Raw genomic sequence first — 20,909 nt, 5'->3', positions numbered from 1 at the left:
CCGTTGGTGCGTGTGAGTACCTGTGCTGTGTGTTGTGGCTTTCGTGCCATTGTGGATTGCGCAGATGATTATGATCATTGTGCGCTTGTGTTATTGTTTCGAGGTACTCCTCGCTCTTTTGTTTTCTACCCTGTGTTTTGTAACGTGTTTGTTTGGTCTTCGTCCCCGTGCCTTTACATGGCACTCCGTAATTTGGGCTAAATATTTGCCTCTATTACGCATTCCTGCGCCTGTCTCCCAAATCATTTATGCCAGAATCACAGGAACATGATGAACCTACAGTACATAAAACCCATTACCTTATTGCTGCAATATTGTAAATCCTCTACTTTGGGTTCTAGAAAAGCACGTTGTACATGCATATGTAATGTATTATGATTTATTATTACCTAAATATGATAATATAATAACATAATATACCTTTTGGCATAATTTACCTTACTCTTATAATCACATCTGCTGTTGGATAAGCACCTGGTTGTGGTGTACTGAAATGCCTAATGTGTTAGGACACACCAATTGATATTTTACTGATTTCCTGCTCCCTTGTTCCCTCTCCACAAATTAAACCTAGTTTATGGATTCTAACTCCCGCAGTTTCTAATTCACTGCACTGTCATACAGAGATATCCAGATGTTACAATGGATGGTCAGGAAACAATGCAGCTTGTAGAATTTACAGAGCTTGTAGTAGTTGAAAGGTCAATATAAAATGTCGTACCTCGATAGGTGTTGTCGCTATGCACTAGTGACATATTGCTAAATGAACGTTAGAGAGACTGACAGGTAGCATTTGTAAACAGGCAGCCGTGTGCAATGTTGCCAGTATGTTGCCAGACACGTTCATTACTATGGGACAGCTTGAGATCGAATTTCAATATTGAAACAATGTTACAAATGTTGGAGAGACAGACAGCAAGGTTTATACAAATCTCCTCTGTTGAAAAACAAATGTTACTCTAAAAGAAATGTGAGATAATGTCTAGCTGCTTTTTATAGTGGTGATCAAGTTTATAAATTGTCTGGTTGGGCTGATGAGACAGTGGATTGCACAGTGAGATGGAACAGATAAATAGGCATTTCAACGTCATAGCTTTAGCTGGTGGTAACTTGTGGAATAAACACCGGCTGGAATGCGGTTTTAAGCAAATCAGCATCCAGGATTAAACCCACCCATTGTATAATGACAGATTGTGTAATGCATTACAATGTTTGTCAATAAGCACACCACTAAATCTGAATTCCTTGACGACTGTGAGGGAAGAACTATGACCAAATGTAAAGTGGGTGTAGGTGCAAATTTAGATCAAGCCTCATCCCCCCCCCCCCCCTAACAATAATTTGTATTATTTTTTCATAGAGCAGAGAATAACCTTTCAGTATTATAGCTAATCTCATGCTATTTTACCATAACAGGCATTTGATTTTCATAATTATTGTGTTTAATGGCATTGAGTGTTCAATTCTAAGATTAGATTATATATTTGAATAATCTCCAAACTTCTTTTTGTATTGTTTTATAGCACTAGTAAATGCTCCAGGGCTAATTTTGTTAGGAAGTTGGCATGTTTTTCTATATTTAAAACATAATCCAACATTTATAAAGCAAACATTATCCCTATCCCAAATACCTCAATTGTTTAAGCATCCATACAGAATAGTATATTAAAATATATTTTTGGAATATTGACAAAAAAATGTACTCCAACAGTAACCAGGTTTCCAGCCAACCTTTTTATGTGAGCAAAGTACATGTTTTATAAAGAAAAATGAAATGACAGGCCTGGTAAACTTTCCAAATATCAACAAAACGAAACACGTTACACAAGGTGGGATCTTTTTGTGTTCGGTAAAATGAATTATGTGAGAAATGTCAGCAGACACACTTTTATATGCAAATATTAATATCATAACCATCATATCGAAGTAAACTTGGAGTCACACGATGGCATATTGTGTGGTCCTAACACTATGACTCTTCGGGAAAGCATAACGTTTTTTTAGGCTACAGATGAAATAAACTATGATGAACTTCACAAGGTGGTGAATGTGCAAGGTGATGAGCTATATGCTCCATTCCAATAGAAATTGAGGGTCTTATTCTGATGACATGATAATCGATGCTTGACTACCGTTTGACAAATAAAAACAATCTCATGTACGCTACATGTACTCTTTAGCCAACAGCGCATAGATACAGTATCTTCTCGCTGTTGGCTAGAGTGCACATGCGAATACTGGAGTGGGCACACTCTCTACCGTATATAACACACCATTTTTTGGTGAGAATACCATCAGTAAAGTTGAAAATGCGATCAAAACCCATTTAACTTGTATTTTTTATTCGGTACTTGGGAATTTAACCACAAAATGTATTTTTATGTGTACTATGTCATCGTGCACAGACTTGTATCTGCACCAAGTCAAATAGATGGAAACACATCTCTGGTGGGGAAAATGCGCATAATAGTTTTTATGTTGATTTTTTTTTATATTCACATGAAAATCTGTCCTAATTGGATGGAAACCTAGCTACTGACCGGAGTTGTCAAGCCACTGACTGACTTGACAACAGATACTCAAAACAGACATATTTTTGCCCTCTAAAAATACGTTTGAAACAAACATTTGTAAAATATGGAAAATGGTTCATTTGAAAATCCCCAATGAGACAGGACCATTCTCAGATCTTTCAGCACTCTGACTGACGGTGTTGACGGTAGACAAAGATCTGATGGGAGTTGCACTGTTTTTAGTACCAATGGAATTACAGGTGTGGAGTAGTTCATCATACACTGAGGCTGATGTGATTGACTTTAACACCAAAACAACATCTTTGTGCTTTTTCAGTCACATATTGATAAAAAGAAGAGGAGAAAACAGGAAGCTGCTGTTAGGCAGTTGTGTAAGATGGAGGAGACAGGGCACTTGACACACTAAGCTCCTCTAACAAAAAAAATATGGAGTTATAAAGAGTAGTGAAACAGACAGCGTCGTGCTCTTGCTCAGAATTTCTGAGTACAAGGAAGGGATTCTCAAAATACCCTTTAGCCTCGTTCAACTAATAAACATGACAAACCAACTTTAGAGCTCATTGTGGTCACAAATGATTCAAAACCCACTTGAGGCCATAAATGGACCATCAATTACTACCGACTTATAGTATTAATTTCTATATTGAGGCCACATTCCTACGATGTAACTGATTTATCTCTCTGGACAGTTTTATTGTGCACTTGATATTCAGCAAATCCCCTGGTAGCCGAAGATATACATTGCCTTCAGAAAGTATTCACACCCCTTGATTTTTTTCCCACGTGTTGTGTTACAGCCTGAATGTAAAATGGATGAAATTGAGATTTTGTATCACTGGCCTACACACAATACACCTTAATGTCAAAGTGGAATCATGTCTATAGAAATTTGTACAACTTAATTAAAAATGAAAAGCTGAAATGTCTTGAGTCAATAAGTATTCAACCCATTTGTTATGGCAAGCCTAAATACGTTCAGGAATAAGAATTTGCTTAACAAGTCACATGGTAAGTTGTATGGACTCAGTCTGTGTGCAATAATTGTGTTTAATATGATTTTTTAATGACTATGTCATCTCTGTACCCCACATATACAATTTTCTGTAAGATCCCTCAGTCGAGCAGTAAATTTCAAACACAGATTCAACCAAAAAGACAAGGGACCAATGTCTCGCAAAGAAGGGCACCTATTAGAAGATGGGAACATTTTAAAAAGCAGACATTGAATATCCCTTTGAGCATGGTGAAGTTATTAATTACACTTTGGATGGTGTATCAATATACCCACTCACTAGACAGATACGGTCCTACCTAACTCAGTTGCCAGAGACGAAGGAAAACACTCAGGGATTTCACCATGAGGCAAATGGTGAAATTCAATGTCTGTGATAGGAGATGACAGAGTGAAAACAAGGAAGCCTGTGCAGAATAAAAAATATTCTAAAAACATGCTTCATGTTTGCAATAAGGCACTAAAGTGAAACTGCTAAAAATGTGGCAAAGAAATTAACTTTATGTCCTGAATACAAAACGTTATGTTTGGGGCAAATCCAACATAACACATCACTAAGCACCATTCTTCATATTTTTTAACATGGTGGTGGTTGCATCATGGTATGCTTTTCATCGGCAAGGAGTACAGATTCCTTTTGAATTAAAAAAATGGAATAGAGCTAAGCACAGGCAAAATCCTAGAGGAAAACCTGGTTCAGTCTGCTTTCCAACATAAACTGGGAGACAAATTCACGTTTTAGCAGGACAATAACCTAAAACACAAGGCCAAATATACACTGGAGTTGTTTACTAAGACGACAATGAATGTTCCTGAGTGGCCTAGTTACAGTTTTGACTTATAAAATATATGGCAAGACTTGAAAATGGTGGTCTAGCAACGATCAACAGAACTTTAATATTTTTTTAAAAAGAATAATGTGCAATCTATGTGTATAAAGTTCGTAACGGCTTAATCATTGTACGCTTGTGTTATTTATTCGAGGTACTCTTCGCTCTTCTGTTTTGGGTTTCTGTTTTGGGTTTCCCTGTGTTTTATTACGTGTTTGTTTGGTCTTCGTCCCCGTGTCTTTACAAAACACTCTGTAATTTGGACTTAATAAAAAACCCTATTAAGCATTCCTGCGCTTGTCTCCCGAATCACTTATACCAGCGTGATAGAATAATGGGCCACCCCTCATAGCCTGGTTCTTCTCTAGGTTTCTTCCTAGGTTTTGGCCTTTCTAGGGAGTTTTTCCTAGCCACCGTGCTTCTACACCTGCATTGCTTGCTGTTTGGGGTTTTAGGCTGGGTTTCTGTACAGCACTTTGAGATATCAGCTGATGTACGAAGGGCTATATAAATACATTTGATTTGATTTGATTAAGGGAGACAGTGGGAATGGCCCGTCCGACGACGCTGAGACTGGTCCGTCCGGCGCCGCCGCATCTTCAGCAGCTGCAACTGGGTCGTCCGATGTTGCCACAACGGGTCCGTCCGACAACGCAACTTCAGCAGCTACAACTGGCCCGTCCAACGCCGCCACAACTGGTCTGTCTGACGCCACTGCTAGTGGTCCGTCCGACGCCGCCGCAACTTTGGCAGCTGACCCGCACTGCGTTCCTATGATCGTCCTCGAGGCTGGCTTCTCAAGCAGCACGTCGGGGGGGGGGGGGGTCCATTATTGTTACTATGTCCGTTGGTGCTTGTGAGTACCTGTGCTGTGTGTTTTGGCTTTCGTGCCATTGTGGATTGCGCAGAATGCCGGTCTAGCAATGACCAGCAACCAACTTGACATAACTTGAATCATTTTTTAAAGAATAATCTGCAAATATTGTACAATCCAGGTGTATAAAGCTCTTAAAGACTTACCCAGAAATTCTGCCAAAAGCGATTCTAACATGTATTGACTCATGGGTGTGAATACTTATGTAATAAGATATTTCTGTATTTCATTCTCAATAGATTTGCAACAATTTCTAAAAACATGTTTCCACTTCATCATTATGGCATATTGTGTGTAGATTGGTTGATCTTTTATTTATTTATTTATTATTAATCCTATTTGAATTTCGGCTGTAACAAAAAATGTGGAATAAGTCAAGGGGTTATGAATACTTTCTGAAGGCCCAGTACGTACCATGTCAAACATCAAGAGTTGAATTCAGTGAAACACTCCTATTTCCATCACCTAAGGGGAATTTAAATGCAGAAGGGAATTGAAATGTAAAATGAGCCATAATGCATATCTCAAGTTAGGATTAATGTTATGATATACTACATGACCAAAAGTATGGGGACACCTGATCGTCGAACATCTCATTCCAAAATCAAGGGCATTAATATGGAGTTGGTACCCTCTTTGCTGCTATAACAGCCCCCACTCGTTTGGGAAGGCTTTCTACTACATGTTGGAACATTTATGTGGGGACTTGCTTCCATTCACCCACAAGAGCATTACTGAGGTCGGGCACTTATGTTGGGCAATTAGGCCTGGCTCGTTCCAATTCAACACAAAGGTATGTGATGGGTAAAGGTCAGGGCTCTGTGCAGGCCAGTCAAGTTCTTCCATTTCTGTATGGACCTTGCTTTGTGCATGGGGGCCTTGTCATGCTGAAATAGTAAAGGGCCTTCCCCAAACTGTTTCCACAAAGTTGGAAGCACAGAATCATCTAGAATGTCATTGTATACTGTAGCATTAATATTTCCCTTAATTGGAACAAAGGGGCCTAGCCCCAGACCATTATTCCTCCTCCACCAAACTTTATTGTTGGTACTATGCATTGCAGGTAGCATTCTCCTGGCATCCGCCAAACCCAGATTAGTTCGTCAGACTAACAGATGGTAACTCCAGAGAATGCATTTCCACTGCTCCAGAGTCCAATGGCGGCGAGCTTTGCACCACTCCAGCTGATGCTTGGCATTGCGCATGGTGATCTTAGGCTTGTGTGTGGCTGCTTGGCCTTGAAACACTTTTCATGATTTTCTTGACAAACAGTTACTGTGCTGACGTTGCTTCCAGATGCAATCTGAAACTCGGTAGTGAGTGTTCCAACCGAGGACAGGCGATTTTTAGGGACTATGCGTTTCAGAACTTGCCGGTCCCATTCTGTGAGCTTGTGTGGCCTACCACTTCGCGGCTGAGCTGTTGTTGATCCTAGACGTTTTCACCTCACAATAGCAGCACTTACAGTTGACCAGGGCAGCTCTATCTGGGCAGAAATTTGATGAACTGACTTGTTGGAAAGGTGGCATCCTATGCCGGTGTCACGTTGAAAGTCACTGAGCTCTTCATTAAGACCATTCTACTGCCAATGTTTTGTCCATGGAGATTGTATGGCTGTGTGCATGATTTTATACATCTGTCCGCAACAGGTGTGGCTGACAATAGCTGAATCCACAAATTTGAAGTGGTGTCCACATTCTGTTGTGTATACAGATCGGAAGTTGGAAGTTTAAGTCGGAAGTTTACATACACCTTAGCCAAATACATTTAAACTCAGTTTCACAATTCCTGACATTTAATCCTAGTAAAAATTCCCTGTCTTAGGCCAGTTAGGATAAACACTTTATTTTAAGAATGTGAAATGTCAGAATAATATTAGAGAGAATGATTTATTCAGCGTTAATTTCTTTCAACACACTCCCAGTGGGTCAGAAGTTTACATACACTCAATTAGTATTTGGTAGCATTGCCTTTAAATTGTTTAAGTTGGGTCAAACATTTCAGGTAGCCTTCCACAAGCTTCCCACAATAAGTTTGATGAATTTTGGCCCATTCCTCCTGACAGAGCTGGTCAAACTGAGTCAGGTTTGAAGGCTTCCTTGCTCACACACGCTATTTCAGTTCTGCCAACAAATCTTCTATAGGATTGAAGTTGGGGCTTTGTGATGGCCACTCCAATACCTTGACTTTGTTGTCCTTAAGCCATTTTGCCACAACTTTGGAAGTATGCTTGGGGTCATTGTCCATGTGGAAGACCCATTTGCGACCAAGCTTTAACTTCTTGACTGATGTCTTGAGATGTTGTTTCAATATATCCACATAATTTTCCTCCCTCATGATGCCATCTATTCTGTGAAGTGCACCTGTCCCTCCTGCAACAAAGCACCCTCACAACATGATGCTGCCACCCCCAAGCTTCACAGTTGGGATGGTGTTCTTTGGCTTGCAAGCCTCCTCCTTTTACCTCCAAACATAACGATGGTCATTATGGCCAAACAGTTCTATTTTTGATTCATCAGACCAGAATACATTTCTCCAAAAAGTACGATCTTTGTCCCCACGTGCAGTTGCAAACCGTAGTCTGGCTTTTTTTATGGCGGTTCTGGCGCAGTGGCTTCTTGCTGGACGCCCTTTCAGGTTATGTCAATATAGGACTTGTTTTACTGTGGATATAGATACTTTTGTACCTGTTTCCTCCAGCATCTTCACAAGGTCCTTTGCTATTGTTCTGGGATTGATTTGCACTTTTCGCACCAAAGTACGTTCATCTCTAAGAGACAGAACACGTCTACTTCCTGACCGGTATGACGGCTGCGTGGTCCCATGGTGTTTATACTTGTGTACTATTGTTTATACAGATGAACGTGGTACCTTCAGGCAGTTGGAAATTGCTCTTGGCACTGAGTTTGAAGGTAGGCCTTGAAATACATCCACAGGTACACCTCCAATTGACTCAAATGTTGTCATCTATCAGAAGCTTCTAAAGCCATGACATAATTTTCTGAAATTTTCCAAGCTGTTTAAAGGCACAGTCAACTTAGTATATGTGAACTTCTGACCCACTGGAATTGTGATACAGTGAATTAGAAGTTAAATAATCTGTCTGTAAACAATTGTTGGAAAAATGACTTGTGTCATGCACAAAGTAGATGTCCTAACCGACTTGCCAAAACTATAGTTTGTTAACAAGTAATTTGTGGAGTGGTTGGAAAACGAGTTACCTAAGTGTATGTTAACTTCCGACTTCAACTGTATATAGCGTATATTCCATATCTGAAGTTAGATTCACACGCATTCAAATGTTTTTGAGAAACACTACTGTATTATCCTTGATCTGTTAATGTATTTGTGCAAGTTGTTGTTTTGGGTGGAATTTATATGGAATTTATACATACAGAAGACAAACCCAGGGAAATAGGTCAGTTGTACCACTCGGGGCCATCTTCTATTGAGTCACCTTCAGATCATATGGCAAGAGGAATGATGAATGAACAGAACGAAACCACAGAGAACCCACTCACCGTCCTCTCGAGACTTATGTATGAAGGCATCCACACCGCTCTCTCCATAGTTCCCCTCGGACGCCACGGTGGAGACAAAGTTCCAGCGCATGGCCTTGACGATATCCACCATGGCCTGTGCCTGGTAGGTGTCCGGGGGCACCACTCGCGAGAAAAAGTCGTAACGTGTGTTGTCGCTCAGCTCCGGTGCCGTGGAGGCATAACTCACCTGGGGGATCTGAGGAGAGAGGGAAGAAGGGATGAGTTAAGATGGAGAAGAGGCAAAGAAGTCATAGCAGGAAGGGGGTGGGGACAGAGGGAGAGCGGATCAGCAATCAGTCTCTAAGTCTCAGGGGAAATGAAAAATGATTTCATCCTGCCAGCTATGGCTGGCTCTTACCGTGCACCGCAGGGGTCTCCTTTAGACCACAGGGGGTCTCATTCAGACAACTGGGGGGGGGGGGGGGGGGGGGGGGGAATTACTCAGCGAGAAGATGAGCGTGTCAGGCTTCTGCACGGGGATCGGCAACCAACACACAAGCAGGGGGATGAAGCCAAGGGCAATAACACTGTATGAGAGGCTTTTCATATACATGCTCATTCATTCTGTGCAGATTTTCGGGTCCTGAGTAGTCATATCCATTCATTTATTCATTCATCTATCATTTTGTAGTACTTTGTTTACACTGTTTATTTACAGCTGACTGTAAGATATCCTATGAGTTTCGGATAAATCTAAAATGTGCTCATGAAAATATCTCAATGTGTCCTATATTGATATAGCACACAGTGCAACTGGCAGAGCTGTTTTCCTGGGTGTGATAAAGTGTGTGCAGTGATTGATGACTTATCGTCCTATTTTTGTGGTTGTGACACTACGGGAAGGGAACCCTGATACTAAAAACTGCTCTGATTTCCCGCTGGATCCAGCTTTCCATCTCATCCACAGCTAGGTGGTTCATTATCATGGGCAGCAAGCTCAGAGGCACACTCAATCTGACCCATTGCCATCCTTCTGCCAAGTTAACACCCACCACAGACCCATACCAAACCTATCTGGGCAGCCATTGGACTGAGTCACCGACTCAGTATTGTGTCTCCCTATCTGTTGGCACCACGTCCTTTCTGGATCCATCATGTTTTACCAATGTTGAGTGGAAGATGAATTCTAAGATGACTAGCATTGTTAGTGCAGTGGCCTTGTCGTTAGTGTCCGTCCTGAGATTAGAAGGTTTGGGGTTTCGATCCCCAGTCGAGTCATACTAAAGACTCTAAATACTCCTGGGTACATTCCTCACGCGCTACAGAAACAGGAGATGGGCTCCTGACCTATGGACCATTCTGGAAACACAATTACCGGTGATTGTCATCAAATCACTGTTATTAGAGTTCTATAAATAACAACTTTTCATTTCAATCATGAATTTTTTTTGACACACATTTTCCTACCGCACTTTATAAAAAAAAACAATGAGACAATTTGTTATGACACCAGTTCAGCACTAATTTTACCCTTTGAAAGCCTGACACATGCAATCTGTGCACCAGACAACACTTAGCTGTAATTCAGCGATGGTCCTGGTCAGTGGATGTTACTGTTCTTGATCTGTATGCAGCAGCACATGAACACGCACAAATACATTTCAGCATTTGGATAACCCTTTAAATCTATGCTCAGATAAAGTAAGATGTCATACGGGTGGGCAAAAAGCTACTGCACAGTGCAGTGAAGAAAACGTACTCCTCTTTTTTCCCCTCTCTCTCTTTATTTGCCCGTTTGCTAGCCTGTAGTGTAGTAGCTACAGTAGGTCGATGGTGTTGGCCATCACACACCACAACCAGTCCTGTTTGAAAAGTATCCAAAGAGACCGATTTAGAGGGCAGAGTCCCTGAAGTGCTCCAGCACGAACCAAAAGATGCTTTGGCCCTATTTCTCTGTTGTAGTAGTGGCCTTGAAATGAAGTACACAATAATAAACCTGTGTTGCCCACAGTACTGTACTGGATGTGGGTAGAGTCAGGAAGTAGAGTTGATAGTTGAAACACTTCACTGCTACTGTAGTAGTTAGCATCAATAAAGGGTTCACCAAAAAAACAAGGGAAAGGGAAACGTTTCACACTAGATAGTTGAATTATGCCTTTACCCAGTACATACTAATTGTATGAGCAAATACAGAATTGCTACTTAGGGTGCCAGCAGTATTCTCAGCTGAATTCCATGGCGTCTGTAGGGTGCCGAGTAGAGTTAGTTCCAGGCCCAAGAACAGGGATCCATTTTAAATGCCTCTAATGCTTTGTTGGTTGCTATTAACCTCGCGCTAGGGGGTTGACTGCCTGTGATGTTGTTGTAATTAAAGGAGGACAGCTAATTAGTGAATGAAACAGCTTTTTTTCCCCAGACCGGAGGAAGCCAACGTCCTGATCGGCAGCACAAGCCTACTGTTTTGTTACTTTCTATCATGTCTTACCAACATACAGTACAGTAAAGCAAGAAAGCTAATGGTCACAAATGATTAAACCAGCGAAATTAAGATGAGAGTAATTCATGCTCCAAGAAATCTCTCTCTTAAGAAATGCATTTGTATCCATAGAATCCACATGTAATTGTTATAGAGTGCACCTACAAAAAGGCACAGCAGGTTTAATACACTTAACATGTCTGTTAATGGCAGTGAGATCGCCTTGCAGGGACTGTGATTGGGAACTATACATTCTAAAACCATTTAACAGGACTAGGTCAACGAAAGAGGACATAGACATAACATTGACCATTTAAATGGAACCATTAAAAGCACTTAGCTACTTCAAATTCTCTAGTCAGGAATATCTCATTTGAGATGCTCAAAACATTTGAAAGTGTTGTAATCCCTCCCAAATAAGCCAAGATGTGTCTGTATAGGCCATGTAGGTATTGAGTTGATGGGGTCTTCGGTGTTAAAACTGGAAACAGATTTGAAAGGGTGATTATTGTGTATTACAATTGTTAACCATATTTTCCTTTGGGTGCCATTCCTGCTAAATTCTCACACTCTGAAGCATTAGACCGGGGTTTGTCAACTACAGTAGGTTTGGCCTTGGGTCAATTGTTTTCTGAGCTAATAGTTGGTGAGCCAGAACATAATTAGTATATAATATTAGCACAATTAATTGGCCTACACAACAAATTAAACAAAACGTTTAACACATCTGATTAGTACTCAGTGATAATAACAATCATTTCGATCTGATTATGCTCATAAAATCAACGTGTCTCTATTCCGTTATTATTTTTGTCCATTTCTCTGTGCATTGATTGGTGGGGAAAAACAGTTCTATGTAGCCTACTGTAGGCTACACTATTGTTTTTAACATCAACATTCATTCAGAATAATTAGCTTGATAGCGAGACAAAATGTCGCTCTCAAAAAATATCAAAACAAAGGTGGATAAATGAAAATCGAAGTTTCGGGGAAGAATGTACAGAGAGATATGTGTTCATATTACCTTATTTTCCCAATGCCAAGCCAGTGGGTCTTATTTGCAATGAAAATGTCGCATTTTGCAAATAATTCAATCTCAGACTTTATTGTGAACCTAAGCATGGAACTTTCAAAATGACTTTCCCGCCACAGACAGATGCCCGACGCAGAAACAGTGAAGTTACACACACACAGCTTTTCGGGCTGACAAATTCTGTCACTTAAACGAGTTAAATATGCAGTTACAAGGAAGAGGAAAAACTGTTTTGGACATGGTGGAGAAACTTGAGGCCCTTACTAGGAAGCTTGAGTTGTACAATTTGGACTTGTCATCTGGAAGGCTACTGCAATTCAGTACACTGAAGAACGACAGGCAGAGGGACCAGACAACTTCTGCACAAGATTTGAAGACTACAGCATGCCCAAGGATATTGTTGCGTTAGTATGTGACCCTCTCACAGTCCGCCCAGATGGAAGATTCTCATCCCTTGCTAAGAAAACAATACCCTCGCTGGACGAGGCCGCAATTCGAACTGAGTTGATTGAATTCCAGACATCGAGCCTTCTCAGGGATGCACTCAGGAGTGCCAAGTCCTTATGTGAGGAATAAAGCACAATGAACAAACTTGTATTTTAGGTGCTAACAATGAACGGATCGAGTCCTCGTTTTCCTCTATGAACGCAGTATAGCTTCACGACAGGAACTGGTTTTCACATAAGTCAATCGAGGACTACCTGTGCATCAAAATCACATCCATCTCACCAGACATCATCAAGATTGTGTCCGAGGGGAAATGCAACTTTTCCCATTGAGTAAGTAACTTAGTGGCCTATATGACTGTAATTATTAAATACTAATAGTATTGTGAGTGCTTATCCAGGGATATTTAGGTCTTAAGCTGACAGTATTTTCTGTTTGTTCTGTCGTTACAGGAGCAGGCTATCCCGATACAGACATTCAGATACAGACATTGCCATTGTTTCTTTAAATTATGTAGGATGTTAGTTTTGGCCAGTTGCAATTGTAAACAGGCCTAAAAAAAAAAAAATCACTCATATTAGGACATATTTTTTTATTGTGAAAGATGCTGTTAAGCCTCGTAGCCTACCTCAGCCAGTTATTTTATTTTATATAGGCTTAGGCTCGGAAGAAAGACTCATTTAAGCTCTCTCGTTATTTGTAAAGTCAAATTAAAATGAATAACTGTTGAATGAATTACTCAACTGGGGGTAGGTTTTCTCCAAATGTTGCTGTGCAACACTTGCATAACAGGTTAGATATATTTTCAGCACCAGGCGCTGTTCACCTCCTATTGATTGCGCTGCGGTTGCAGCTTTACGTCTCAGCACCACAAAATGGTCCACTGCCTGCTTTATTAGTTGACTGTCTCCTGCATTCTCTCTCCTCATGAATGAAGTTCAAATGTAACTTTTGCATTATTTAGGTAAGGGTAACTTCCTTCTTGGGAAATTGCATTTTGGAGTTTTTGCATCTCGGGTCTGCGATTTTTTATTATTAGATATATTTTGATATAATTAATTTGGGGGGCCAAATAATATTGCTGGCTCGCGGCCGCCAGTTGGAGAACCCTGCATTAGACTGTCTCTTATGTTGGTTGAATCCAAATTGTAATTGAGTACTTGAGATAAGGAGTTAAGAACGTTAAGCACAATTAGCATGTCAAGAACTTGAAATTCACAGGTCTGCATTTTATCATACACTTTTTGAAATATTAATGAGGTTGGGGAAAAAGTGATCAAACTTAGTTAAAGCTGAAAGACAGTTATTGAGTGACTAAACCATCATGTGTTTTTTTTACTCTGTTTTTATCAACCTGGCTAAGCGCTATGACGTCACTTCACACACAAAGTGTGAAAGCAAACATATGCACGGCTGATACGTATTTACTTCCAAGCGTTATTATTACTGTGACTGTACAGCTACTAAATAACACCTCCAGAAATAGCAGGATCTCTGTAAGAAGAAAAATTTCAGCCCTGTTAATCTGTTACCGAAAACATTTCCATTTATGGGACACAAATAGCCATGCATCAAATACCAGTGTGAATTAGGTTCTTTAAATAAACAGTATTCATCACATGCTGTTATTGGAGAATCTGTCCAATGTGTTTGCTGAGTGATTATTTCCTATCCTTCCTGTTGCACTACATATGTTAGACAACTGCTCATCAGCTGAGATGAAACTCACATTGTCAATTAATGACTAGTAAATCACTCTCCCAATAATGATCCCAAATAACTTGTTTAACACTAATGTTTATTAGCTAACACAAAGAGCAATTACCTTGCAAAGCCTCTCCCCTGTGCTTTGGTTTTGCTGAATTACACTGAAATTACAAGGCAATCTTGACACTTAATTAGAATTAATTGTCTCACCAATTATTTTAGCTACACTAATATAGATTAGACTACAGACAAAAGCACATATTTGGGGAGAGGGCTTTAGCTATTCCATCGGGACCTTCTCTGGTTATCAAACTGAATCTCAAATGTCTAATTTACAATTCAAATATTGCCCTATGAAATGAAGACATTTAATTATAAAATGTGTAAATGTCCTTATATTAAATCCAGAGTCATCCAAACCTTAAGCAAGGCATGTGCTTCTTGTGCAGCATCATTCTACTTGTGATGCTTTCACATTTACCCATTAGTCTGAAAATACCCTTTCATCTGGCATCCGGTGGAGGTGAGGGGCAGCTAATAAAAATAGACTGAGATGGCCAATTAACCATTTCTTTGTGGATGTTGATGTTTGCTTGGGGTTATTGTCTTGATGGAAGATCCACTTGCAACCAAGTTTCAGACTCCTGTCAGAAGCAACCAGGTTTATGGCTAAAAATGGAGCATGGTGAACACTTTGGTTCTACCTGAAACCAAAAAGTGTTTTCCTTGGTGGACAATGATGTTGAGTCCTTTTTTCTAAGAGTGTAGGAGAGTGACACATAATCTCAATTAAACCAATTTAAATTCAGGCTGTTACACAAAATGTGGAAAAAGTCAAGGAGTGCAAATACTTTCTGAAGGCACAGTAGACACTCAAGCACACTGACACGCCATCACAAACACTTCATTTCCTCACATACATAATGTGCACATACATTTCTATTGACTCTACACAAACGCACACCACTCGCATACAATTATCATATATGATGCAGCTACTCTGTTTATCGTATATCTTTATGCTTAGTCACCTTACATAGCTACCTCTATCACTCCATTATCCCTACACATTGTAAATATGGTGCTGGAACTGACTGACCCTGTATATAGTATACTTACTTACCTTCTCGTGTTATTTCGTATTTTTATTTGTGTGTTTTTGTTCTACCTTATGTTATTTGTTGATTTGTATTGTTATTGATTACTGCATTGCTGGGTTTAGAGCTTGCAAGAAAGGCATTCACTGTACTTGTGCACGTGACATTACATCTTGGAACTTAAAATGTCCTGGTACTGGGTAAAGTTAATAATGCCGTTGACCTTAATTAACAAGGGCCCCAGGACCAGTGGGAGCAAAATAGCTCCAAACCATCAAAGATCCACAACATTTTACAGTAGGTATTAGAGCAGGGAATTGCCAGGGACCTCACAATACAATATTATCATGATACTTAAAACTTATTTGGGAACGGGGGCAGTATTGAGTACTTTGGATGATTAAGGTGCCCAGAGTAAACTGCCTGCTACTCAGGCCCAAAAGCAAGAATATGCATATAATTAGTAGAATTGGATAGAAAACACTCTGAAACTCTAAAACTGTTTGAATGATGCCTGTGTGTATAACAGAACTTATATGGCAGGCAAAAACATGAGAAAAAATCCAACCAGGAAGTGGGAAATCTGAGGTTTGTAGGTTTTCAAGTTTTTGCCTATCCAATATACAGTGTCTATGGGGACATATTGCACTTCCTAAGGCTTTCACTAGATGTCAACAGTCTTTAGAACCTTGTGTCAGGCTTCTACTATGAAGGGGGAGAGAATAAGAGATGTTTGACTAAGAGGTCTGGCAGAATGTCATGAGCTAAGTCAGGCGAGTGGCCATGAAAGCAAGCTGCATTCCTTTTCATTTCTAAAGACAAAGGAATTGTCAAGTTGAAACATTATTGAAGATTTATGATAAAAACATCCTAAAGATTGATTCTATACCTCGTTTGACATGTTTCTACAAACTGTAATATAACCTTTTTTACTTTTCATCTGAACTAATTGCTCGCACATTGTGCATTTGGATTACTGGGCTAAACGTGCGAACAAAAAGGAGGTTTATCGAACAAAACAAACATTTATTGTGAAACTGGGATTCCTGGGAGTGCATTCCGATGAAGATCATCTTAGGTAAGTGAATATTTATAACGCTATTTCTGAGTTTTGTGACACCTCTCCTTCTTTGGAAAATGACTGTATGTTTTTCTGTGACTTGGCTCTGACCTAACAAAATCGCAAAGTGAGCTTTCACCATAAAGCCTTTTTGAAATCTGACACAGCGGAAATCTGACACAAATTCCTCAAACATACAAGTATTATCCACCATTTTAAAGATACACTTCTTGTAAATCCAACCACAGTGTCCGATTTCAAAAAGGCTTTATTGCGAAAGCACACCATGCGATTATGTTAGGTCAGCACCTAGTCACAGAAAACCAAACAGCCGTTTATCCAGCCAAAGAGAGGAGTCACAAAAAGCAGAAATAGAGATCAAATGAATCACTAACCTTTGATGATCTTCACCGGATGGCACTCATAGGACTTCATGTTACACAAAACATGTATATATTTTTTTCGATAAAGTTCATATTTATATCCAAAAATCTCAGTTTACATTGGCGCGTTATGGTCAGAAATGCATTGTCTCAAACAAACATCCAGTGAAAGTGCAGAGAGCCCCATCAAATTACAGAAATACTCATCATAAACATTGATAAACAATACAAGTGTTAAACATACGAATAAAAATCAACTACTCCTTAACTTCTTCAATATAGGGGGCGCTCTTTTAATTTTGGGATGAAAAACGTTCCCGTTTTAAACAAGATATTTTGTCACGAAAAGATGCTCGACTATGCATATAATTGACAGCTTTGGAAAGAAAACACTCTGACGTTTCCAAAACTGCAAAGATATTGTCTGTGAGTGCCACAGAACTGATGTTACAGAAAAAACCCAGATAAAAATACAATCAGGAAGTGCCGCATTTTTTGAAACCGCCTCATGGCAATGTCTCCTTTTATGGCTGTTTAGGAGCTAGGAGTCAGCTTACCTTTTCCACGTTTTCCCCAATGTGTCTGCAGCATTGTGACATATTTGTAGGCATATCATTGGAAGATTGACCATAAGAGACTACATTTACCAGGTGGTCGCTTGGTGTCCTCCGTCACAATTATTGCGTAATCTCCAGCTGCAGTATTTTTTTGTTTTCTTCTGATGAGAAGCCAGCTGCCACCACTGATAGATTATCGAATAGATATGTGAAAAACACCTTGGGGATTGATTCTAAACTACGTTTGCCATGTTTCTGTCGATATTATGGAGCTAATTTGGAAAATAGTTCAGCGTTGTAAGTGACTGCATTTTCGTTTTTTTTTTCTTAGCCAAACGTGATGAATAAAACGGAGCTATTTCTCTTACACAAATAATATTTTTGGAAAAAATGAACATTTGCTATCTAACTGAGAGTCTCGTCATTGAAAACATCCGAAGTTCTTCAGAGGTAAATGTTTTTATTTGAATGCTTTTCTTGTTTTTGTGAAAATGTTGCCTGCTGAATGCTAGGCTTAATCTTATGCTAGGCTATCAATACTGTTACACAAATGCTTGTGTAGCTTTGGTTAAAGCATATTTTGAAAATCTGAGATGACAGTGTTGTTAACAAAAGGCTAAGCTTGTGTTTCAATATATTTATTTCATTTCATTTGCAATTTTCATGAATAGGAAACGTTGCGTTATGGTAATGAGCTTGAGGCTATGATTACGCTCCCGGATACGGGATTGCTCGACGCTAGAGGTTAAGCAACCGCTGGGTCAAAAAGGCTTTACGGAGAAAGCACACTTTGCGATTATGTTAGGTCTGCACCTAGCCACAGAAACCCATACAGCCATTTTCCAGCCAAGGAGAGTGTCACAAAAGTCAGAAATAGGATTAAAATGAATCACTTACCTTTGATGATCTTCATCTGGTGGCACTCCCAGGTCTCCATGTTAGACAATAAATGTTCATTTTGTTCGATAATGTCCCTCTTTATGACCAAATACCTGCATTTTGTCCAGTAATCCGAATGCTTAACTTCTTGACTCTACCCATCCCTTAAGCGGGTTAATTGTTTTCAGCAACCGCTAAATAGCATAGCACCACAGTCAAATAATATTACAAAAAATATTCATATTCATGAAATCACAAGTGCAATATTGCAAAACACAGCTTAGCCTTTTGTTAATTCACTTGTTGTCTCAGATTTTGAAATGATGTTTTACAGCGAAAGCAATCCAAGCGTTTGTGTAAATTTATCGATCGCATGACAAAACATTAAGTACACATAGCATCAGGTAGCTTGGTCACAAATCAGAGAAGCAATCAAATTAATCGTTTACCTTTGATGATCTTCGGATGTTTTCACTCACGAGACTCCCAGTTACACAACAAATGTTCCTTTTGTTCATAAAGATTATTTTTATATCCAAAATACCTCCGTTTGTTTGGCACATTATGTTCAGAAATCTACAGGAAAGAGCGGTCACGACAACGCAGACAAATTCCAAATAATATCCGTAATGTCCACAGAAACATGTCAACGTTTTTTATAATCAATACTCAGGTTGTTTTTTAAAATCTAGAATCGATAATATATCAACCGCAAATGTCTTTATCAGTAGGAGGGAAAAACAATAGCTGTCCAAATTATGTTGCGCGAGCAAAACTCATGTGACCACCTGACGTAATGTTATCTTTCTGGCTAATTTTTCAAAATAAAAGCCTGAAACTATGTCTGAAAACTGACGCCAAAACTCCAACGCCCAAAATGGGAAATGGTCGGTGGGGATTTAAAGAACAATTCTGTCAAGTGATTATTATTTTGTGATATCATTAAGGATGGCTTAACTAAATAACTGTATTTCTGAGGGTGTACACATTCCAGTTAGTAACCATGCCCACATGAGCACAGACATTGTGTCGGCGTGTTGGAACGCCCCTAATACCAGAGTGCTCAAAAGGACTTGCCGGGTTGCTGCTGGTGTGTAAAGTGGTCCTAGCTGTACCCTGAATAATCAACCAATGAGACCAGAGAACGTGAAGCCGTGGATCCGCACGTTGAAATGGTGAGAAACTTTGTAAACCAGACCAAAACATGCACCATCTGCAGCTGTGCGTGTAAAGTAGTCTAGAACGTTTGACCAAAGATGAGAGGGAAGACAGATCCCTCTGAACACAGTGTGGTACACCAGATGTATCTATGCTAGCGGACACTCCAGAACAAAAGAAGCCTACAACTAAGAAGGACATTGTGACCTCTGGTGGACAACCAGAGACTTACATCAAACCACTTCCCATAGACGTATCGAGTGGTTTCACCAGAAAGACGACAGAGACAGACATCTACATGTAAATATATATTGCATTTATTTTCTGAATGAGCGGTTGTTCATGTGCAAAGTATTCATATTCCCGTGAGCGTAGCTCCCAAATGTATGTACGAGAAGTTGACTCTTTGTCTCTCCTTCTCCTTACATACCCCTCCCCATTCCATTGCTTAACCAAATGGTTAGTCCACTAGGGACCGGTTTTCAATGTATTTTGTATGTAATCAATAACCTATGCTGTGTGTGTTTACGTATTCTGTGTGATGATTTAGTTAGTTAGTAAATTATTAATTAAGCCAATTTGTGTATCGTCGATTCATCACTTAGGTTAAGGTTCTTGCAAATATCCAAGGATTATGCGGCGTTCAGAAAGAGACCGATGAGTTAATTAATAATTGACTGTCATTCATGAAAGTGATATTTAGATCATCTTTAGAGTTTAAGTCGGGAGATAGTAACTCGGTAAACAACTGTTACCGTGGTGCCCCAAATTGCTAATGAGATAAATGTTATATGATTAATTCTAATAATAGAGTAATAATTAAACATAGTCGATAATTATTCAATAAATAGCAGTCGTCACATTAAGTCACATCACAGTAATTGCCTCATTTGTATGAGCATACAATACAGTTCAGAATTTAGAATTAGGCTGGGGAAATGTCAGCTAAGTTGAGGTGAGTGTTGCTCATGATTATCTTGCCTAGTTGGCTCACTTATTTGAACATTATGCCATATTATGTAGTTTAACAAGTGGATTATTTTGCTCTTAACTCGCAGTCAGTAGTTTAGGCCTACTCCCGACCAAAAGCCTGTGACTTCACTGACTCTGATAATCAATCAATGTGATTTTATTTCACTGAATCTATGTCTGTAGGCTATAAGCTATTTGTTTGATTGGTTTCTAGTTGTACAAATAACTGGAGGTGGCAGAGCTAATCTATGCGTTTGGTCATCTATCACTGAAACATCTAGCATGCAATAATGTAGCCTAAATCAAAAGTAGACTTAGTGTTTTGGCGTTCGCGTATCGGCAACTCCAAAAGCCTGCGGAGGTTGTGACATATTGACACGAGACTCACATGCTTTTGAAGATAGGATT

At 39.6% G+C, this 20,909-nt stretch overlaps 1 protein-coding gene across 1 annotated transcript in view; it reads right to left on the bottom strand.

The window, feature by feature from the left end:
- Positions 1 to 20,909, bottom strand: part of LOC110527736 (metabotropic glutamate receptor 4) — a 340,536-nt gene that overhangs the window by 130,523 nt on the left and 189,104 nt on the right. Inside the window, exon 3 of the mRNA XM_021609206.2 lies at positions 8,772 to 8,988. Within this exon, the coding sequence (XP_021464881.1) occupies positions 8,772 to 8,988 (217 nt within the window). The remainder of the gene's footprint in view (positions 1 to 8,771; positions 8,989 to 20,909) is intronic.

The sequence above is a fragment of the Oncorhynchus mykiss genome, chromosome 7, assembly GCF_013265735.2.
Source record: "Oncorhynchus mykiss isolate Arlee chromosome 7, USDA_OmykA_1.1, whole genome shotgun sequence".
Lineage (NCBI taxonomy): Eukaryota > Metazoa > Chordata > Actinopteri > Salmoniformes > Salmonidae > Oncorhynchus > Oncorhynchus mykiss.
This window is presented reverse-complemented; position numbering and strand designations above follow the sequence as displayed.